This window comes from Borostomias antarcticus (genome assembly GCF_949987555.1).
Source record: "Borostomias antarcticus genome assembly, contig: scaffold_79, whole genome shotgun sequence".
NCBI lineage: Eukaryota > Metazoa > Chordata > Actinopteri > Stomiiformes > Stomiidae > Borostomias > Borostomias antarcticus.
This window is the reverse complement of record NW_028175942.1, coordinates 680,541-704,478: the sequence shown is the minus strand read 5'-3', so window position 1 is coordinate 704,478 and position 23,938 is coordinate 680,541. Positions and strand designations below refer to the sequence as shown.

Below are 23,938 nucleotides of genomic sequence, written 5' to 3'. Positions count from 1 at the left end.
TAGCAAGGCTCTCCTAAAATGTTAATAATTTGACCTTTTCAGTCACTGGTGCACTATGATACAAATCCTGTGTCATACGGGACAACACGTAAAAAACATGAAAACTGTTGTTTTATTTCAAAATTGCATATTTCATGTGAAAGATGACATTAAAAAGGTAAAGGTCAAGGTCATAATTTTCCATAGGTGGCCAAGTAATTGCCTGTTAAATAAGGTCTTTTTTTGTCATTCTGGATAACGATTTTGTCATTCAGGATAACAATTTTGTTCTGTTATCCAACAATGTCATCATTACTTTGATGTATATTGTATTGTTTTTATGACTATTCTAAAGCTTGTAGGCATAATTGTATATTTTCTATAAAAGAAGTGTATATTGTTATTTTTTATTAATAATGTTTATCATATTAATAACATTAATATATTTTTGTTTGTTTTAAGGCATATTTTGTCTTTGTCCATAGTTAAGCTAATAATAGAATAAAGACCTTTACAAATAAGTTGCCAGTGCCTCTCACTATGTATTCATATAGAATGAGTATTTACATGTAAATACATCTTAGATCCTGGAACTTCCTTTAGTGATCACCCCATGCGGAATCTCACAGTATGTCATTCCGCATTAACCATGCCAGTCAAGTGGGATAACAGCTTTTCTTATAAAATTACTTGAAATAATAATATAATTCAATTTTCTGTAATTTAAGATGCTACAATAATTAACCCCTTTACTGGATTGCATTTTTAGACTTTTTCCTTCTTTTTTTCACTATTATGTTTGGGGTGATAAATATCAACAAATTAGCCTGTGCCAGTAGAAAAGCCTACATTTCTGATATTAATTGTGATACAATGTTGATTTTCCGAGCAGAACATGCTTGTTGATATCAAACTATGAATATCTATAAACTATTTTATAATGATAAAAATAAAAAAAACTAATACTTAGAAAATCTATTACTGTTATCCCAAATGCCATTTTTGCTGGAAAAAATCTAATTGTTAATAATTAACATGCAAAACATGGGCATAGGGGCAGAGCCAGCGCATTACCCTTCTAATCCAGCTGCATTTGAATGACCAATCAGCTTCCCCGCACAGCTCACTATCTATGCGAGCCAATCATCCTTTGCCCACAAAATCCAAGAGTTTTCCCATTGGTGTCCACAAATATCATAGTTTTTTTGTTCCAAAGGTTCTGGCTGCAGCAAGAGCTTCTGGGGACTCAGATTAGTATGAACCTTACTTGAGTTCTTTTAAAGTGTTGATATTTGTTTTATTTATTATCGTATTTTTGAAGACCAAATCTTGTTTTTTAAAAATAAAATAATTTTTCTTTGAAAATGCTGATGAAAAAGACACATTGACACATAGGCGCGAGCATCCCCCTGCACCCCCTGGGTGTCAAAAGTCCCACCAATAGAGAATGAATGGAGAAGAGGCTCCACATTAGTGTAGAGAATGCATTGGGCCATCTGTATTCGATAACTCGGGCTTGGAAGGTGCTGAACATTAAACGTGGGACATTGTCAGGTCGAGAACTTTGTCCCAGTCCAAACCCTGTGTCTCTATGACCCTCACAAGTCGAGATATGCCTGTTTAAATGTTAAAGTCATGAGCAGAACACTAGTTTTACTGTGATTTGATGCCGAATGTTCCCGAATATAAGACGATGCAACTTTTTCAGACTTATTTCCAGAGGGAAAAAAGTCTTATATTCAGACCAATATGGTAGTTGTCCTAATAGTTGAGTTGACCCTCCAGATGGGCTTGTTATATGGTGTATTTGCGTTATAGAATGTCACCTTGTTGTTGAAGTCCTCTTGTACTCCACCAGGGAGCAGCAGATTCCTGTCTCTGAAGAGGCCCAGAACCCCAGACTCGCAGGACAGACATGGTGAAGGGTACAGACCCAAGAAGTCCTGTCCCACAAACATAAGATCAGGACCCATGCCAGGGTTGGGGACAGGACCCATGCCATCATCCAGCCAATCACCTAGATCCCAAGATAGAAGGTCTCCCCAGACCCCGACGAAGGGGTTGAGAGACAGCGATGGTGATCTCCAGTCTGGTGACCCTGAATCTGGCAACCCAGTGCCAGTCAGAGTCCTAAGCAAACCAGACCAGAGCAAAGGAGTGATGAGCGGAGGAGAGGATAGAGGTGAATCGATGGGATGCACAGCCAGCACAATTCCCAAACCCGTCTGTACTTCAAGCCCCAGGCTCTCTGCACAGTCACGGATCACCACAGAAGACAACCGCTCACCCATGGAGCAGAACATCAGTTCTGAAGTACACACTTTTCTACAATACTGTGGTCATCGTGTCAAGTTCCCAGTGCATAGCAGCCAATCCCAGCTCTGATGGGAAGGGAGACGCCGGATCGCCTTTTCCACTCGGAGCCTCTCTGTCTCCCACAGCGTCTATTGTCAGTGCTTCCGTGTCTAGATCTCCTTCTGGAACAACGTGGTACTCCATAATGTCCCCCTCTTCGGACCCCAAAACCGTCAGTTTAGAGACGCATATGGACATGTCTCAACTGAGCGTCCCTCCCGTCAGGGGATTCTCAAACTGCCCAGCTTCCTCCACGGTCAGACTGTCAAAACAGGAGCTGGTTAAAACAAAGACGGGAGCCGCCGACTCTCCCGTCAGCCCTGCGACTTCCCAACCGTGCAACGACACAGAGAGTCCCGAAGGCAGGCCAGCCCCCCTCCGCCAGTCTCCCTCTAATACGCCCTCGGACAGACTAGGGGGAAGAGAGGGACAGAGAATGGGTAGGGAGGAGGGGGACCTTCTAGATGAGGAGCTAAGCCCGGACCTCAGTCTGCGGATGGATTTGGACCTGACCCAGAGCAGCAGCACCAGCAGCGAGGAGGACCAGCTGCTCTCCCTGCAGCAGATCCTGGAAGGCAGCACCCGGCCCCCGGCCACGCCAGAGAAGAGCGCCTACCCTGCGCCCGGCACACCCACACGCCCTTTATCCCAATCCGAACCTGTAAGCTCTACACCCACATGCCCTATATCCCAGTCCGAACCAGTAATCTCTGCACCTGCGTGCCCTTATCCCAGTCCGAACCAGTAATCTCTGCACCTGCGTGCCCTTATCCCAGTCCGAACCAGTAAACTCAGTACCCGCGCGGGAGGGTCTAAATTTAGTAGTTGATTATGTGCGTGCCTCCATTTGCTACATTTGCTCCTGCAGATGGGAGCTGCCAGTGATGTTTCTCTGTCTCTATTCAGGTTCAAATCATGTACCGTGCAGTATTTGAGCGAAGCAATTTCAGCTGCGCTGCTACGTAGTAAATGTGTTCTGTGTGTAGAAAAAGTAACACACACTAAAGGAGTGTAGTGAGGTGCCGATCACTGGAAGTAGACTCAGGAGTAGGAAAAAAGTGGCGCACACTCTGGCTCCATATGCGTTTTCTTTCGTTTCACTGATGTTTAGACCCTATGGTCCTCTGCAAAAATCAGCAATAGTAGGACACAGCCACAGACTATTAACACATCTGATAATCAAGAGGCATTGGACGAATCAATGTATTTGAGCTCCACACAGATCCATTTAAGCTGTGCTACTGTAGTTAATAATCTGTTCTTTCCGTTCGTTGTCTTCAGCTGCCTGCGTCATCCAAAGTGAAGTCTGTCAACTACAGGAACACACTGGATGACATGCTGAAGGAGAGGATGAGCAATCAGAGGTACAAATCTCTGGCGTTTTCACATTTTTTAGCCTTACATCAGCCTCTCCATAGACGAAAAATGCAGGCTCTATAATACATTGAGACTAACTGTATATAAACCATTGGAGACGTGAGCATACATACCCTCAAAATCCCATCTCCTGGAGCTCTCCTAACCCTCTCCTAACTCTCTCCTAAATCAATCAATCAATCAATCAAAGCTTTATTTGTATAGCGCATTTCATACCCAGAGGCAATACAATGCGCTTTACAGAGAACAAGGGAGGTGGGCATACGACCCACTCTCTACATATTCCAGAGGGAAGCAAAAAAACAGTAATCACCCGGGGGCCAGATAAGTGAGCTGTAAAAATTCTTCCCTGACCCCTCTCAACAAGGCGATCGAGCAAGCTCCAGGAGTATGTTTGTCTACCGGCTAAGAACATTTATGAAGCAATACATTGCATTGAATTACTTTTCAGAGTGAGAGAGGCTAAAAACATCATAGGGGAGAGAATATTCTACGGACATGCTACATCATCCACAGTAGACACAGGGGTATCTATCGGACTTCGTGAGGTCTGCTGGTGACAGTGGGGCATCCACTGAACCTGGTTAGAAGATAGGAGGGAGAGAGAGAGGCACTAGGGAGAGGGAAGGCAGAGGGAAGTGTTGATGATTATTTTCTTAATATACTTGGATTAAGAATAAGAGCACGCGAGTGGTCGATTCAGCTTCTTGAAACAAAGATGAGAGCTTTATTCTAAATACGTTTGCAAGCGGTCTCTCACAACAGGAAGTGATATTCAAGTCAGAGAGCCCCGTCCAATAGAGGCGGAGCCCTTTTAAGGGGACAGTGTCGTGACATGATGTTTGACCAGCTGCTCTGGCAGACACATATGGCAGTGAGAAGTTAGTTAAGGTGTGATTCCCACAAACATTGTAAAATAATTAAACAGAGGAAACAGGAACAGGAATAGAGTAAGATAAACAGAAACCTATCTTGGCGTGAACACATGGTGATGAGTTGAAATTCTTTAACAATTCCCCAATCTTGTGGGTAAAACATCCACAACAATAATAAATGAAAGAATCAACCATGTGGAATCAAATTATAAAATATCATAAGCAAGGTAAAAAGATAACATGATACTAATCTAATACAGATTTCATATATTCATGAGTGGAAAAAAAAACCTCTTTCTTTTGAGAGGAAAAAAAACTTAACTTCAAGTTTCAAAACAATTCAAAATCCTTATTTCCAATGGCACAGACTTGACTAAGTTCTTGAGTTGAATGAAGGTCTAATTCAACTTCTCCTTTGAACATTAATGCAGTAATGGGTATCTCTGTAACAGTATTCAAACACTTTCCAATACACTTAAGAACAATGCCAATAATAATAATAATCAAAATAATAATCATAAAAATGATACCTAGAGATCTGAGAATATTTCCAGAACTTGAAAAAGCATTATCGAAAATTCCCCAAGCATTAAACCCATGGACAGTCTTTAAGATCTGAATACCTTTCATGTTTGATTCATGGAACTCTGTTAATGTGGCATTTGGATCTGAGATGAACGAACAACATTCTGACCCTACAATCGCGCATGTTCCTCCTTTACTAGCAAGAATTATATCTAAGGCAAACCTATTTTGTAGCACAACTTTCTTCATTTCATTCACCTCCTTAGCTAAGGCCGAAATTACTCTGTCCGATGCATTCAAATGATCCGCCAAGACAGCGGAGAGAGTCATGAGTTCAGTTTGGGTGTTATACATGCCATAGTTAGGGAAAAATACACCAAAAATAAACTGAAAGGGCGATATAGCACGACGATGTCTATAATTGGATTGATGATGAATTACCTGCATTTCAGCGTGATCCACCTTCCTAATCATGGGGATTAAATGAGCAAGATAGCATCTTCCTACACTGTTGCTATTTAGGTTTGAATAAGCTGTATCGCCACAGACTAAAAATACCCCTTTTGGAAGGCCTATCGCTGAACCTGGATACAAGAATTCGTAGATAGGAGCAACGCAGGAGCTAGTGCCTAGATCATTAATTTGTGTCCTAACTTTTGTGTTGTATCTGAAAAGATCAATACAGGCTGTAACCTGTTGAAGAGGTACTACTTTGAATTGGTCGACTTGATTTTGATGTTCCATTTCTTGAGGATGCAATTTTGTTTGTGCTTTAATGATGCAATCGATAATTTGACATTTTAATCCAGAAATGGTAATTGAATTTCGCCAATTAACTGTAGTAGATACAGCTGTGCAAGCTAACCTAGTACTCGGTGCATGATTGTCTATTTGGACTAATATAACTTGAATTTTGTGAACCAATCCCTGTCCAGCTATTTCAGAAAAGTGTGTAACCTTGAACAGAATAAGGCGGGAGAAATTAGAAGGTCTATGATTCTCATTAACCTCTAGTGTCAATTTGCTTAGAATAACCTCTTCAATCCCTGTATAGGAGTTACCTAGTCTATCTAATCCTACATGAAAATGACAAGCAGAGGATTGTCCAGGAGCAGAGAAAACATGAGTAGCTAAACCCTGCCAGTCATAGTGTGACCATTCTGCTTGGGTTAAAGGAATTGGATAGAATATGGGTGCAGAAGTACTAAGAGGTACATTTTGACAAATCCAACAGTTAGCGTAGTTCATTCTATGTGCAAAGTCTCTGACTACACTAATAGCTTCATTAGGATGCTTCTTTTCCTGTCCAATTGACTTAGCTGATTTGGTTAGGTGCATAGAGCAGTTAAACACAGTACCTCGAGGATAATCTGGAACAGATCTACAAATGTCAACTCCATAATTCTTTGTTCTTGATACTCGCATAACATCTTTAGCTAAAACACACCAATAAGGAGAGTCTTTCTCTACATTAACTTCAGTCACAGTTACAATAGTAGAACCTGGGAATCGTTTGTTACTTTCAAATCTCACATAAGCAGTATGCAGCATCTTCCATCCATCTTCGTCTACCGTATAGACCCAACAGTCAAGTGGAGTGCAACGCTCAACGGGACAAATGAATACTGGAGTGTTTTCTTGTCTTTTCCTTCGTTCAATGGTTTCAGTTTCAGGAGAGAACTGGTCCGAGTTCTCTTTCAAGGGGGGTGCGAGTAGGTGTGTGAGGGGGAGTGTGGTTGGATTATGATTGGGCGTTGCTGGGGCAGGGGTCAAAGTTGTCATCATGACAGCAATGAGGAAAAGATAGGGTGTGTTATCCTTGGTCTGATTCCTCAGATGAGGAGACCAGAGAGTGAGCTTTCGCCCTGGTGGTGACACCGGGTAATGCATCTTGGTTGTTGGAATCTTTTGGCCGGCTGGCCTCGTCTTGGTTTGGAACCAGCCTGCAGTGGGTGGCGTGTACCCAAGACGTCCTCTCAGCTACTTTGATGGCCGTCTGGGTTGTCAGCAAGATCTGGTACGGGCCCAGCCAACGAGCACTATTCCACGCCTTCCGTTTCAGGTCCCGGATCACCACCCATTGGCCTGGCTGGAGGTGATGCAAGAAACCCTCTCTGGCATCCGGGATGGTCGCCTTCACTCTGTTGAAGAGATCTTTTAGTATGTTGTTGAGTGCCAGACAATACTGTACCATGTCCTGTTCACAGGACATCAGAGTCAGCTTGTTCTGGGGAAAAGGTTTGTTAAACATTCTCATAGGTCTACCAGAAATGATTTCATAGGGGGAGAGCCCCGTAGTTTGGTGGGGACGGCCTCTCATGAACATCAAAGCTAAAGGTAAAATTTTCATCCATGACAGATTTGTCTCTGCCATCAGTTTGGTGAGCTTAACCTTCAATGTCTGGTTAGCTCTTTCTACAATCCCGGCTGATGCAGCATGGTAACTGCAGTGCGTTCGGAGGTCAATTTGCAAACTCTTACAAATCTCATTAATCACATTATTCACAAAATGGCTTCCTCTATCAGAGGAAAGTTTCAAAGGCAATCCCCATCTGGGGATTATCTCTCGGAGGAGACTCCTGGCCACAGCGATTGCTGAGGCATGCCTGCAAGGGAAAACTTCAGTCCACTTAGAAAAAACATCAGTTAAGACAAGGCAATATTTATACCCTTCGCATGGTGTAAGTTCAATAAAATCCATCATCACATGTTCCCACGGAGACTCTGGTCTCGGGTGAGCTGACATTTTCATTTTGATACCTTTCCCAATGTTGTTTTGCATACAGATGATGCATTTGGCACAACTCTGCTCTGCAAACACAGTGAACCCTGGCGCATACCAATACCTTTGCACATCATCCACAACTCCTAATTTTGAAATATGATCAGGACCATGCGCTAGTTTGAACGCATACTGGAAACAAGAACGAGGTAAGACTGGTTTGTTATTAGGTCCTAGCCATAACCTGCTTTCATCATTGAATGTGCATTTGGTTTTCCACTTCTTCTTCTCATCAGGAGGAGCAGATTCCTGTAGGTCGGCAATGTCGTTCAGAGACATGGGAGGAGAGACCTGTGAATCCACAGATGAGAGAGAGAGCATAGACAACACAGGAGCGCAAGAGGAGAGTGCCGCCGCTTTAGCAGCTGAGTCAGCAGCCGTATTACCTATGGACACAGGATCCGAGGTTCTAGCATGAGCTTTACATTTGCATACTGCTAAACTGGATGGCAACAACATTGCTTGCAATAAATGGTTAATCAAAGTATTATGAGCAATGGGTTTACCACTTGAGGTAAGGAACCCACGATTCCTCCATAGCATCGCAAAATCATGGACTGTGCTAAACGCATATGCACTGTCAGTGTGGATAGTAGCAGACTTACCCTTGGCTAAAATACATGCCCTGGTGAGCGCAAATAATTCAGCAGCCTGTGCAGAGAGATGGTTAGGAAGTCTGGCTGATTCCAGCACTGTAATAGCAGTAGTAACCGCATAGGCAACAACAGGCTCACCAGCTTGTGATCGCTGGGCAGAACCATCCACAAAGAGTTCAAAATCAGGGTTAGACAAAGGAACATCAGTGAGGTCAGGGCGTGGCTTACTGACTAAGTCAATAACAGCCACACAATCATGTGGATCTCCGTCATCTGGTGTTGGCAACAGTGTCGCTGGATTCAGGACAGTACATCTCTGGAGAGTAACATTAGACATGGTTAGTAACACATTCTGATAGTGTAACAGTCTCGCTGGATGCAGGTGTGAGGTCTTTGCCTGTAAAAGTAAAGCAGAGACAGCATGTGGAACATTCACGATTAGTGGTCGCATGGCTACCACGTCGACACATCCCAATACTGCTTCAGTGGCCGCCGCCACTGATCTAAGACATGGGATTAACCCTCTAACTACACTATCAAGCCTTTTAGAGTAGTATGCTACCGGTCTGTACCGGTCCCCATGCTTTTGGGTTAAAACGGCGGACATATAACCGTCCTTTTCATTTGTGAAAAGGTGGAAAGGCTTTTCATAGTCAGGGAGACCTAAACAAGGGGCTGTAGACAGCCTCTGTTTAAGGGCCGTTAGAGTCAGTCGTGCTTCGTCAGTCCAGGTGATTCGGTCAGAGGGAGAAAGGTTGCGTCCGTGGGCCAGATCGGACAAGGGTTGTGTGAGCTCAGCGAAATCCGGGACCCAGGCCCGGCAATAGTTTGCAGTTCCTAACAGAGACATCATTTGTTTTTTGGTTGTAGGCATGGGCAGAGCAAGGATAGCCTCCACACGGCTGCTACCTAAAGATTTTCCATTTTTAGAAATAACGTGACCTAGGTATGTAACCTGTTCACGCACCAGCTGGATTTTGTGTTTGGAAACCTTATGGCCATTCTCTGCTAAATAAAACAACAATGCGTTTGTGTCTTTGACACATGACTCCTTGTCTGAGCTAGCAACAAGCAAATCATCCATATACTGGACAATGATGCTATTCTGTGGTGGAATAAACCCTTCTAAGCTGCGCGCGAGCTCTGCATTGTAGATAGAAGGACTATCAACAAATCCTTGAGGCATAACATTCCACACATATGTTTTGTTCTTGAACTGGAAAGCAAACCAATGTCTGCTATCAGGGTGTACAGGTACAGAAAAAAATGCATTACTGAGATCAATAACACTAAAGAAAGTAGCTGATGAAGGAATGGAGGCAAGGAGGGTTACAGGATTAGGACAAAGAGGAGTCCTAGCAATGACAGCTTCATTAACACAACGCAAATCTTGAACAAAACGCCATTCTCCTGAGGCTTTGCGCACAGGGAGGATTGGAGAATTGACAGGAGAGCTGTCAACCTCAGAAATGGCTCCACGCTCTAACAAAGATGCATGTACCTCTGCAATACCTTCTATAGCCTCTAGAGGGAGCGGGTACTGAGCGCGCTTTGGTCGGAATGAACTTTTAGGGGTAACCACAACAGGATTCACGTTTCGAATTTTCCCTATATCAAATTTGTCCTTTGCCCATAATGAATTTGGAAGTCCTTGTAACACAGATAAATCTTCAGATAAGTCATCAGATTGTGTCTGGAAGAAACATGATCCTTGGATTCCCCTAGTGACTGGAATAGCCCAGGTGTAAGGAAATGCTCTTACCCCCGTCTTGGCGGAATACCTCATTTGATGAGGATTTCCGACCCAGTCCGTTATTGACATTATGTCCATCAGCCACGCATCAGCATCCCTCCTATTAACAAACTCAGAAACAGCAAGAGACACATGAGGCACAGAATGACCATCATACAGCTGTTTCTGTGTACCGTTAAGGTCGACAGAAAGAACTGCATGATCCGGTCCAACATACAACACATTACACATCAATGTCTCATCCACTTGAGGCAACATCCAAGTGTCCTCAAACCCATGGTCTTGGCTTAAAAAAGATGTTGATGCGGTACAGAGCAAGTTATCATGAGGGCTGAGCGGAGCATCGTAGCTATAACATGTCCGTACTTTTGAAAACAACTTTTCCAAATGTTGTGATGTATGAGTGTTACAATCAACATACCAATTATAAGACCAATCGGTAGGCGCGTCGGTGTACATGGTTGTCACCTCCGGAGGTGTCATTGTTGATGATCTGAGTATGGTGACACCTTCTGAGGAGCAGGTCATCTGGAAACCTAGCTTACATAACAAGTCTCGCCCACAAAGATTCACTGGACAACATTCACTCAAAATGAACTGGTGTGTTAGCTGACAATCATCTACTTCCACTTTCAATGGAACAGTCACTCTTTCATTTTTCACAATGCCTGCAGCACCAACAGTTTTAGCCAGCTCCTCAGTCACTTGAGGACGCTGTGTCATGCTAGCAGTACTAATTACAGAAGAATGAGCACCTGTGTCAGCCAAAAAAAACAAACTTTCCCCATTAACAGTCATAGTTACAGTTGGATTATCAGATGGTTTGGTATGCAGATTAAGGTATTGATGAATATGAATGATTCTCTCCTCATCACGTACACACTCACTTTCCCTAGCTTTCCCTACCTGTCCTACACCTAGTCAGAAACCATTTCCCTGCGGAGAACTGACAGAGACTCCCGGAGGGGGTGCAGATCCCCATTGGTTAGGAGAAGACCTTTGTACCCTAGCGTATTGTCTACATTCCCTCCAGAAATGCCCTTTTCTCCCACAGTGATTACAGCGCTCATTTGATTTGTTAAACCTGCTGGTTGGTTGTGAATTACCCTGATTCCCTCTATTCTCCCTTGATTGTTGACGCTGTCCATCTCTCTGCTGTGGCTCTGTGCGAGCATTGGAGTTGAAGTACCTAACCTGTGCAGCCTGCAGCTTCACGTCAGAGTCCTTCTTTTCAGCAGCCTCCCTTTGCTCCTTTAGCAGAGTGAAACGTTCGGCAAATCTGAACACACCCACGACCTGTACTAGCGGTTGTGTTTCCCAGTTTACACACGAAGTCCTGACTTGGTCACTAAGGGCAGGGAGAACATTGTTCATTAATTGTTGTTTCAAAACAGTATTGTAGTCATTGGCATGCTTATTCATGCCCGAGTGGAGCGAAAAAGTTTTCTCCAGGCGTTCATAAAAATCATCGAAAGATTCATTCAGCTTCTGTTTACAGGAGGAGATCAGGTCCCAGTTAGTTTGTGGAGGGAACCGGAGCCTGATTCTCTGCAGCAGCTGTAACACCTGAGGTGCAAATAAAGGATCATCAAAAGTCAATTTATCATCAAAATTTCCCCTTATATCAGCCCATTTGAGACGTAGCGCAAGCCTCATTACAGCCTCAAGTTCCTCAGAGTGCGGTCTGTACATCTGAACAGCAGCATTCACATCTCTCTCAAAGCTGTCAATGTCCTTAGCAGGATCAGGTAATGAGGAAGCCAGCTCCCGCAGCTCATCACAACGGAAAGGTCTGTAGACATCAGAAAAAGGGCTCCATATGGCGTGACCTGGTTGGCCCAGAGGTGGTTGAGGTACAGGATTAATGCATCTAATCATTGGCAATAGCATCTTGCCTAATGCAGAAGAGAGTTGTTGTTCCTGAACCTGACCAGTAGACCTAAGACTATAGTGCTGATGGCCCTCGACTGTTTCAAGAGCAGGGGGAGAAATATCAAGAGCAGGGGGAGGAGTAGTATCAGGGGGAGTCAATAAAGGAGGTGAGACTTTGGCTGAGGTGTCATCAGGAGTCATAGAGCCAGTCAATGAAGGGGATGAGCCAGTAGAAAGGGAAGTTTCAGGGAAGGAAATAGCCAATTTAGACTGACTGCTACCATCAGTACTGCTATGAGAATAATAACCTGGAGGGGGTGACATCTGAAGCAACCAAGGAGCTTGAGGGTGGGCTCCAAAAGGAGTTCCAGTAGAGGGAGAGGGGAGATGTGAAACCTGAGAGGGGACAGATGACGGACCAGCAATAGGGGTCGTAAACCGTGACAATGCAGGATCAGGGGGGGGGTGTTGAACCATGGAGGTTGGCGGAAGTGTCGGGACTGGAAGAGGGGGGGGCAGCACAAGAGGGGGGGGCAGCACCTGGGCTAGAGGAGGGACGATGCCCTGCTGAGCCAGAGGGTTTGGAATAGGGATGGCCGCATTTGGATCAGGATATAAACGACACGGTTCTAAAAGGTCGTCGTTGTCTGAAGGAGGAATTAATTTCTTAACATAAACAGCTTTAGCAGTGACAGAGTTCTTCCTAGCCTCCCTTTTGTTGCGGGCAGTTTCAGCTCTATCAATTGAGTCATTTGCAGCTGTTTCCCAAGCAAGAAAGTGAGACCAGTTAATGGCATTCTCTGACTTCCTACCTAGCTTAGTTAATTGAAACTCCTTAAGCTGTCTCTTAACTGTCCCTAGCAACTTAACAGACAGTGTACCAGACACAGGAGGAAAATCACTATTTTTAGCCCATAAAGAAATTTGCTCACACACACTCGGATCATACTTTAATGCCACTATCTTGGCAGCCCCCATTAAAGGTTCCCTTTTTGGTGCACTAGCAGTACTTCCCATTTTACAAATACAAACAAATATCAAAATTACAGTAAAAAAAACAATAACTGCTGTGTTGAGAGGGTTTTTTTTTTTCCTGTTACTCTTTTTTTTTTTTTTTCCCAAAATGGCAGACTTCAGAACCAAAATGGTGGATCCTCAAAATGGTTGAGGAAAAACAGGACCTCTCTCTTTTTTTTTTTTTCACAAGCAGCAAAACAGGAAGTCAAACCACGTGCGCACAAAGTTAGCTAAGCACGTGGGCTAACCAACATGTGGAACCAACCACGTGGACGAATCAGCTAGCACAGAGAAGCTAATCAGTGAACCAATAGCAGAAAAACCAAAGCTAACAGAAATACAAGATACGTAGCTTGGAGCAGAATTAAAAGAACAAAGGATGAGCACAAGAGTGCCGTAGAAATCCCAAAATAACCCCAACACTCAACACAAAACAAAGCCAGCAGAACACCAAACACTGAAATGCACAACCAAACCGTAGCTAACATGTACAGAAGGACAACACCAAATAAAGACCCAGAAAAACAGGATCAGAAACCCAAGACAAGACAAACACAATGAAACAAAACAAGGCCTACTCGACTCACTTAACAAAAGCAAACCACCCGAGGTTTAAAAGTTCTCGAAGTGTAACAGCCACCTCCGTGTCATGCCCTTCACAACCGGAGTACAAAAAACAAAATAACGAGCCTTAGAACAACAAAAGCTCCGTCGAGTTGCAGCAACCTCACGCAACGCGGATCCCAAAACCAAAAATTCAAAAGAGAAGGCTTTTCGAGAGTAATAACGCTGTGTAGTACTCCACTATTCAGTACTGGAAACGCTGTAATTGCGTCGCAAACAAAAACCTAACCCTGGTTAGATATATAGGGCAGGGAGAACATTAGGCTTTTTAAGCGGGCACGCGGTCAACAACCGGCTTTAAGAACAGAAATGCATGTACAGAAATGCATGTACAACAACCGGTGTGAATAAAACTATGGTCAATGTCTCCAGCTGAAAAACACAATCGTACCACTATAATTTAGATTCACAACGTACCAGACCTTTCAGCGGGCTGCAGAGGAGAAGGGCATCGAGAAAACAGCCAGCAAGTTACGCCAGCCGCTCGACGTTTGAGTCCCCAAGTCAAAAACTTGTCGCGGATCCACGCATCGCCTCCGGAGCACGCGAAAAAGACTCGTAGTTGTCCCAGAAACCGCAATTCGGTTTTACAGACCCGTCGCCATATTGTTGATGATTATTTTCTTAATATACTTGGATTAAGAATAAGAGCACGCGAGTGGTCGATTCAGCTTCTTGAAACAAAGATGAGAGCTTTATTCTAAATACGTTTGCAAGCGGTCTCTCACAACAGGAAGTGATATTCAAGTCAGAGAGCCCCGTCCAATAGAGGCGGAGCCCTTTTAAGGGGACAGTGTCGTGACATGATGTTTGACCAGCTGCTCTGGCAGACACATATGGCAGTGAGAAGTTAGTTAAGGTGTGATTCCCACAAACATTGTAAAATAATTAAACAGAGGAAACAGGAACAGGAATAGAGTAAGATAAACAGAAACCTATCTTGGCGTGAACACATGGTGATGAGTTGAAATTCTTTAACAGAAGGCAGAGCAGGGTTAGTAGCACATAGAGTCATTCAGACCACACAGATATTGAAACAGGCAACCTGGGGCAGGCTCCTGGAAAATCTCTCCTAACCCTCTCCTAGGTCTAAGGAGACTAAGATAAAGCTGCAGCTCTCCTGTGAGGAGGATCTGCTGAGACTTGAATTGGAGGATAAGAGCGACAAGAACATGCAGGAGGCCATCTCAAACAAACAAAGGTAATAACTGCTTACACACACGCACAGTGTGGCACGGTGGCGCTGTACCTAGTACTGTCGCCTCACGGCAAGAAGCCTTTCTGTGCGGAGTTTGCATGTTCTCCCCGTGTTTGCAAGGGTTTTCTCCCAAAAAGAACCGAATACGAAAAACATGCAGGAGAACAGATCGCTAACGCTGTCCATCCCTGACGAAGATGGACAGGAGCACTTGGTTGGTCCCCGGCTCGGCCCATGCACGCTGCCTACTTTCTGCTCCCAGTTGCCCTTGGGGGAAGGACGATGGGATGGGTTAAGAGCAGGAGAATAATTTAATTGGTGGACGCTACTGTCACTCGTGTGTGTTTCGGCATTGCTGCCTCATTACCGTATGCTGTGTCTCACTATATGACAATAAAAGTTGTTTTGTTGTTTGTTGTTTGTTTGGCACATGGTATCTGGGCGCTGCTTAGTGTACTTTAAGTATCGCAATGTGTGTGTGTCTCGTCTCCTAGAGAGCTTCAAAGAGAACAGCGTTTCTCTTTGTCGTACAGTGTCGTCAGAGACTCGCACCCGGGAGAAGAGGTGTTCTGTCTCTCTTACTTTGGCCGTCTGTTCAACCAGCATACTCTGAAGCTCGGGCAATGCGATGGCACTACGCAGGAAATTGCACAGAAAACCGTCCTTTGGTGAGATGTGTGTGTGCGCACGCCAGTTATAGTGAGTGTGGTGTAAGAGAACTTGAGTTTGAGGAAGTAGGCGTTATTCTTTATTCTTTCTCTCTTTACGTCCAGTCCAGATCAACTGAGGTCCCAGCTCGGTACTGGGTTTTTACAGGCCGCCTATCAGTCCTGTCCCTGCCCGCCTCAGGTGTCTCGCTGGCTTTTCCAGGTAATTTAACCCCCTTCTTCCACACTTCCTATTGATACTAGGGTCACACTTTATTTTGAGGGGCCCCATCAATAGTAAACAGCTACTGTGCTAAGCTCATTAACGTTATTTACCTTGTTCCAACAGCCTCTCGTGGCTAGCTAGCTAACGTTAGCTAGCCACCGAACGCCTAACGTTAGCTAGCTAGCTGTTCCTAACTAGCGTGCCTGCCTAACAACACAGTTTTATGTACCTAACAGCACAGATTTGCTCAGGCGCCGTTGCAGTTTGTCACGTTCAGTCCTGTCCATGAGTGTCCTGAATTTCGCATTGTGTGCCCATGGCTTGCCTGCTGGGCACTTCCATGGGGGAAAACAGCTGCATCTCTGTTGACATCCAACAACTGCGTTGGGTCAGGGTCAATGGGTAATTAGTTGAGTTATTTGAGCATCTTCAGACCATCTGCAGAAATATGGTGTAGAAATATGCAGGAATATGCTTCAAAATTCTCTTCGCCTTGCCTTAGTTCCCCTTGGGGAATTTTAAAACTATTTTTAATAGGCTGGATCTGCTATCACTGATGTATTGTTGTGTATCTGTCTTTGCTATCACTGTATGTTTTGCCTCCTCTGTATCAAGTGTTACCAAAACATGTTTAATCCCTGTGCACTATTCAGTGTCTTAGCAAGTCCATTTTGTTCATTAAGTTAATTTGTCCGTTGTCGCTGTCAGATGATGTCGGTCCATACGGAGATGAGTGTCTCCCACCAGATACTGCAGGCTCTCAGAGACATTGCCTGCTCGGCTGCGGAGCACAAAGGTATGTGTGTGTGTGTGTGTGTGTGGGTGTGTGTCCATGACCGTGTTCCCATTCTCTATTTGTTTCTCATTGTGGCGAAAAGGCAAAGGTGTCCTTTTTTACCTGTTCATGTTTCCTCAGAAGTGAACAAAAACCTTGAGTTTGAGGTGTGGGTGCCCAGCGTGGGTGACGTGACTCTGGTCTTCATGAACATGGGGGCTCCCTACGTCACCCTCTTCCCTCTGGCCAGTCTGCAGCCCGCCTTCACAGAGGGAGACCTGCTGTAAGTCCTATTCCCTAGTTTTGATTCTTGTTCAAGTGAAAACACAGCAAGTTAAAGCAAAACGAAGGATTTCCTTCTGAGAATTAGCTTCCACCTGTGTGTCTGCTTAGAGAGAGCCTCCAGGTCAGCACTGACAGCCTGTCCAGTAAGAAGGAACTGGGAACTTTCCCGGAACACAACTTTGAGAACGTCATCAGGGTGAGAGGAGACCAGGGTTTAGGTGTGAGATTGGTGTGTGGTAGAGATGGCATGTGTGTGTGTGTGTGTGTGTGTGTGTGTGTGTGTGTGTGTGTGTGTGTGTGTGTGTGTACTCAGTCCTGTACTTGCCTTTCTCCACAGTACCTGTCTGACGTGACGGCCCTGTGTCCCCGGGCCTACAGTGACACGGAGCTGCTGCTGCTGCTTACAGTGGTGAGCAAAGTAGGCCTGGAGACGCAGCTCGCTCTCCTGCCCACTGACCACCTGAGCTCGCTGGAACACAGCCTGGTGAACAACATGAGGGACTGGGACAACATGGTCAGTTCATCCTCTCATCCCCTCTCTCTCTCTCTCTCTCTCTTTCATTCTACGACTATTTTATTAAATCTATCAACCTGGTGAACAACATAATTCTACTTTGTTAATCCCGTGTTGCCAGGTCCCCGGAAAAGACAAAAGACACAACCCATGCATTATCAATTTTCTCACTGACATGAAAAGTAGACACTACCATTGCTTTATAATATGTAAACTGTATAAACTTGTGATCATGATCATGATGCTGAGCCCAGTTTCTTAAGTGAGAGGAGAGCTTACTTGCGCTCGCTCATTGCACACAAGCTTTTCTCAGTATTGTGACAATATTGCTACTAGTAACGCTACTCTACTTGTGCAATGGAGATCGGCGGGTTGATTTTGGTGTCCTTCTTTATTTTGGTGTGCTGGGACTACTGCCTCTTGTGGTGCCAACAGAGAAATGCAGGTCAACATTGACTGGAGTGAGGGAGGGAGGGAGTGACAATGGGACAAACGCTATCCTAGGTGCTGGCTTACAGCCACGTACAAAAACAGACTGAAAGGAATAGATTTTTTCGTAGAGAATAGAATCACGATTCTTACATGAATCGATTTTCCTACCCAGTTCACAGTGTTACAGATGTGTCCTCCTCAGTAACAATGGACCTTTGTGCTCCAGCTTCCCCTGATCTGTCTAGCTCTCACAGCCCTGACTGAGGACCATCACAACCTGCGCAGGCTTCTCCAGCTGCTGCCTGACAACAAGCGTGGACTGTAAGCCCGGCTCTCCCTCCTCCTATGCTGGTCATCCAACTCTTTTGTTTCCTCCCCTCTCTCTGAGGTGGAGCATGTTGTTTTTATGTACGCCACATAAACAACTGTAGAAGTTGAGTGAAAGGCACATCACCAGTTGAACACACTGACTAATCCGCTCCAGACTCAGGGAAAACATACTCTGTTTTTTTGCAGGCAACTCAGGAGACACCTCAGTGTGTCGATGATCTCCAAGCTGTTAAACCAAAGATGCACTTACACGCCCACCAATACTGAGTTCCAGGTAAAACCAGATAAATACAATGAATTTTCCACAATTAATTGATCTAATTAACTTGTTAAACAGCCCTACTTAAAACATCAAGAGAAAGGTAGGTAAAATTACATGACATTAATGGCAGCTCTGTAAAAAGGGTTTCAAGAAGGGACTTAAAAAGACATACAGACTCTGCAAGCCAAGTTAACGCTAGGTGTGATAAATCATTTAAGATAGCAGTCCTCCATGTTCTCACAGCACCCCACCACTGAAACAGTTGGTTGTACTGTAGATGCTTACATCGCTAAACAGCAGCATTGCTAACCTGCAGTGTGTTTTGTGCCCCAGCTGTCTGACCTGCGACCGTACCTGCGCCACATGCGGCCCTCTGCCCTTCTCAGGAGCCTGCAGATCTCCAGGAGTAGACAAAGACAACAGGAGGAGGACGATGACAACGATGACGACCCAGACTCCCTCGATCAGCAGGTTCAGAAAGAACAAAAACTAGTGTCTGAAAAACCTGTCTACGACGCTACATAATGTGTTTGTCCTGCCGAGCTTGTGAGCATGATCTTAAACATGATTCTCAGTTCATGAACTGGTGGTCTGTATTTTTGTTTCAGGCCCACTACCTCAGTTACAGCCTTCTGGCTTTGGCTAATGAAGCTGCCAGGTTTGAGTTCTTCCCCCCAAGTCAGAAGGTAAACACAAAACACGTGCCAGGCCTTATCTTTTCAGTCAGACTTAACTGCATGTGTCAGTCATAAATAAATTTGTATTTTACAAGCTATATTGTTAAACTGTCTCCGTCCTGCCAGGACCAGCTGCTGTTGCTGTGTGCCGAGCTGGACAAGCACATCAAGTGTGACATCAGAGAGAGCAGGAAGACTCTCTACCAGAGCAAGGTGGGTGGGATGATATCAGGTCGCTGGAGGTCCAGCTATTGCGGGTAATTATTGAGATAAATACGTACCTTTGTTGCTTTGTATGGTATACCAACCAGTCTTTCTCTCTCTGTCTGTCTCTCTCCCTCTCCCAGGTGAAGGACTTTGTAGCACAGATCTACACCAAGTGGCAGATGCTGCTCCTGAGAACCAGACCTCTCCAGGTAGCTGATGCTGGTTCCGTTTTTAAGTTGAGTTTAGGTACCGGACCATAGTGTTCAAGCCCCCAGACGAACCCATTTCAGCTGTGCTGCTGGTGATTTGTCCTGTCAGCATGTTTGTGTACAACATTAGTTTACAGTGTTGTACATTATGCCAAAAAGGTATTCACAAATTGTGTTTGTTCCTGTAGAGTGGAGTCTGGTATAGATGGCTGTGTTTGTTCCTGTAGAGGAGTCTGGTATAGATGGCTGTGTTTGTTCCTGTAGAGGAGTCTGGTATAGATGGCTGTGTTTGTTCCTGTAGAGTGGAGTCTGGTATAGATGCCTGTGTTTGTTCCTGCAGAGTGGAGTCTGGTATAGATGCCTGTGTTTGTTCCTGCAGAGTGGAGTCTGGTATAGATGGCTGTGTTTGTTCCTGCAGAGTGGAGTCTGGTATAGATGCCTGTGTTTGTTCCTGCAGAGTGGAGTCTGGTATAGATGGCTGTGTTTGTTCCTGTAGAGGAGTCTGGTATAGGTGGCTGTGTTTGTTCCTGTAGAGGAGTCTGGTAGTGATGCCTGTGTTTGTTCCTGCAGAGTGGAGTCTGGTAGTGATGGCTGTGTTTGTTCCTGCAGAGTGGAGTCTGGTATAGATGGCTGTGTTTGTTCCTGCAGAGTGGAGTCTGGTATAGATGGCTGTGTTTGTTCCTGTAGAGTGGAGTCTGGTATTGATGGCTGTGTTTGTACCTGCAGAGTGGAGTCTAGTATAGATGCCTGTGTTTGTTCCTGTAGAGGAGTCTGGTATAGATGCCTGTGTTTGTTCCTGTAGAGGAGTCTGGTATAGATGGCTGTGTTTGTTCCTGTAGAGGAGTCTGGTATAGATGCCTGTGTTTGTTCCTGTAGAGTGGAGTCTGGTATAGATGCCTGTGTTTGTTCCTGCACAGTGGAGTCTGGTATAGATGGCTGTGTTTGTTCCTGCAGAGTGGAGTCTGGTATAGATGGCTGTGTTTGTTCCTGCAGAGTGGAGTCTGGTATAGATGGCTGTGTTTGTTCCTGCAGAGTGGAGTCTGGTATAGATGGCTGTGTTTGTTCCTGCAGAGTGGAGTCTGGTATAGATGGCTGTGTTTGTTCCTGCAGAGTGGAGTCTGGTATAGATGGCTGTGTTTGTTCCTGCAGAGTGGAGTCTGGTATAGATGGCTGTGTTTGTTCCTGCACAGTGGAGTCTGGTATAGATGGCTGTGTTTGTTCCTGCACAGTGGAGTCTGGTATAGATGGCTGTGTTTGTTCCTGCAGAGTGGAGTCTGGTATAGATGCCTGTGTTTGTTCCTGTAGAGGAGTCTGGTATAGATGGCTGTGTTTGTTCCTGTAGAGGAGTCTGGTATAGATGGCTGTGTTTGTTCCTGTAGAGGAGTCTGGTATAGATGGCTGTGTTTGTTCCTGCAGAGTGGAGTCTGGTATAGATGGCTGTGTTTGTTCCTGTAGAGGAGTCTGGTATAGATGGCTGTGTTTGTTCCTGTAGAGGAGTCTGGTATAGATGGCTGTGTTTGTACCTGCAGAGTGGAGTCTGGTATAGATGCCTGTGTTTGTTCCTGCAGAGTGGAGTCTGGTATAGATGGCTGTGTTTGTTCCTGTAGAGTGGAGTCTGGTATAGATGGCTGTGTTTGTTCCTGCACAGTGGAGTCTGGTATAGATGGCTGTGTTTGTACCTGCAGAGTGGAGTCTAGTATAGATGCCTGTGTTTGTTCCTGTAGAGGAGTCTGGTATAGATGCCTGTGTTTGTTCCTGTAGAGGAGTCTGGTATAGATGCCTGTGTTTGTTCCTGTAGAGGAGTCTGGTATAGATGCCTGTGTTTGTTCCTGTAGAGGAGTCTGGTATAGATGGCTGTGTTTGTTCCTGCAGAGTGGAGTCTGGTATAGATGGCTGTGTTTGTTCCTGCAGAGTGGAGTCTGGTATAGATGGCTGTGTTTGTTCCTGTAGAGGAGTCTGGTATAGATGCCTGTGTTTGTTCCTGTAGAGGAGTCTGGTATAGATGGCTGTGTTTGTTCCTGCAGAGTGGAGTCTGGTATAGATGGCTGTGTTTGTTCCTGCAGAGTGGAGTCTGGTATAGATGGCTGTGTTTGTTCCTGCAGAGTGGAGTCTGGTATAGATGGCTGTGTTTGTTCCTGCAGAGTGGAGTCTGGTATAGATGGCTGTGTTTGTTCCTGCACAGTGGAGTCTGGTATAGATGGCTGTGTTTGTTCCTGCACAGTGGAGTCTGGTATAGATGGCTGTGTTTGTTCCTGCAGAGTGGAGTCTGGTATAGATGGCTGTGTTTGTTCCTGTAGAGTGGAGTCTGGTATAGATGGCTGTGTTTGTTCCTGCACAGTGGAGTCTGGTATAGATGGCTGTGTTTGTTCCTGCAGAGTGGAGTCTGGTATAGATGGCTGTGTTTGTTCCTGTAGAGTGGAGTCTGGTATAGATGGCTGTGTTTGTTCCTGCACAGTGGAGTCTGGTATAGATGGCTGTGTTTGTTCCTGCAGAGTGGAGTCTGGTATAGATGGCTGTGTTTGTTCCTGTAGAGGAGTCTGGTATAGATGGCTGTGTTTGTTCCTGTAGAGGAGTCTGGTATAGATGCCTGTGTTTGTTCCTGTAGAGGAGTCTGGTATAGATGGCTGTGTTTGTTCCTGCAGAGTGGAGTCTGGTATAGATGGCTGTGTTTGTTCCTGCAGAGTGGAGTCTGGTATAGATGGCTGTGTTTGTTCCTGCAGAGTGGAGTCTGGTATAGATGCCTGTGTTTGTTCCTGCAGAGTGGAGTCTGGTATAGATGGCTGTGTTTGTTCCTGCAGAGTGGAGTCTGGTATAGATGCCTGTGTTTGTTCCTGCAGCGGAATCTCTACGACTATTGGCAGCCTGTTCCTGAGGAGATGACCAACAGCCAGGAGAGTTAACATTTGTTGTTGTGCCAAGCAATGTTCAGTTTCGGAAAATGTTAGTTTTTTCACCTGCTGGGGATAAAATATAATAATAATAAAAATGTTCTCGTTGAGTCTTTGAGTTTGTCATGCCCTGTTTTTGTGAACACCAAGTCTGTTGTGTTCCATGGGTGAGTCTTCTCACACTGGTTGGCAATTTGTAACTTAGCCAAAATCACGGTATTCCAGACAGCAGGTTTAGTGGAAACTCTTGACTTTGCTAACCATGAGATGAGAGAAACTCTTTCCGTTCCAGAAACAGGTAACTCAAACTCGAGAAAGACAGACAGCTCAAACCATTTCCAGAAAGAGTTAACTGAAAGTGTAGGTCAGTTCCCATGGTAACTCACACTGTGAAACTGCTCGTTGGCAGGTTTTATTTAACAAACTCTAGAAGTGATATGCAACACCATAACCCTAACAAACTCTAGAAGTGATATGCAACACCATAACCCTAACAAACTCTAGAAGTGATGTCTAACCCGGGATGAATTACTATTACAAAGCCTTAACCGCTTTTAATTTGTGTATCGGCCCAGTGATTCTGATCCGCTCCAGAATTGAATGGGTTCTAAGTTGTCTCAAGCCCTCCACCAAGTTTGATGAAAATCTCACCGGGCGCGGAGCCAATAAACTGAGGTGTGACTAACCATTTAAACTGAGTTACATCAACAAAATGCATTCATGTGCGGAGGCATGTGCTCTCTTAGCACCCTTTCTAGTTGTAACTGCATTTCATTGTATACTTGTAGGCTACCCTGCAATGGCAATACATATGATTCTAATCTAATCGTGTGCAGTGTTTGAAGCAGCTGTCACACAATTCCTCATTTACCCAACTGATCTGATGCTGAATTAATTCGCATAGCCTAGGGAGAGGTTTTTGAGACCTTAATTAGATAGGCCATCATTCCCTGTTAATCATTATCTACTGTAATTGAACATTACCATTTTTGTCATACCCATCATTTATATTAATAATAATACAATTATAATTTTATTTATGTAGCACCGTTCAAACAATACAATTTGGACAAAATTGCACAATAACAACTGTAGGTTAATTAAGACAGAAATAAAACTAGGCTACAAAAGGTAGCCAAAAACAAAATACTATGCAGGGACGTTTTAGGATATAACCTACATTACTGACCCATAGGGAAGGCAGGGTGGGGTAACTGCTGTCCCCATAAATGATTTCCTCTCTGTGATTCATGAACTCAGAACTGAGTTGAAAGACAAAAGTTGCATTTGACATGACTAATGTACGCTACTCAGCATAGTGAGCAGATTTAATTTCACATGAAAGTCCTAACCTGGTATAGGCATATACAGAGAGAGAGAGAGAGAGAGAGTTGGAGGCAGAGTGAAGGAAATAAATTCTACAAGGAGTTGTAAACTACTTCTACAAGTTGTAAACTGTTATTGAACTGCACACGTTTTACAGTGAAGAAAGGGGAGTAAAATGATGTGCTTTTTGTTTCGGTAGTACTGACA

The 23,938-nt window shown here is 44.6% G+C and overlaps 1 protein-coding gene across 1 annotated transcript; it reads left to right on the top strand.

Annotated features, from left to right (window-relative positions):
* Positions 1-2,479: 2,479 nt before the first annotated feature.
* LOC311329017 (SMC5-SMC6 complex localization factor protein 2-like) lies at positions 2,480-22,417 on the top strand (the record flags this gene model as incomplete). Its single annotated transcript, XM_084462903.1, has 16 exons — positions 2,480-2,995; positions 3,616-3,698; positions 14,843-14,956; positions 15,448-15,621; positions 15,727-15,823; positions 16,535-16,622; positions 16,743-16,884; positions 16,995-17,082; positions 17,224-17,400; positions 18,059-18,153; positions 18,349-18,436; positions 18,758-18,895; positions 19,033-19,110; positions 19,228-19,314; positions 19,449-19,517; positions 22,355-22,417. 16 exons carry the CDS (start codon positions 2,480-2,482, stop codon positions 22,415-22,417), a joined length of 2,097 nt encoding a protein of 698 aa, XP_084319029.1.
* Between the last annotated feature and the right edge of the window lie 1,521 nt (positions 22,418-23,938).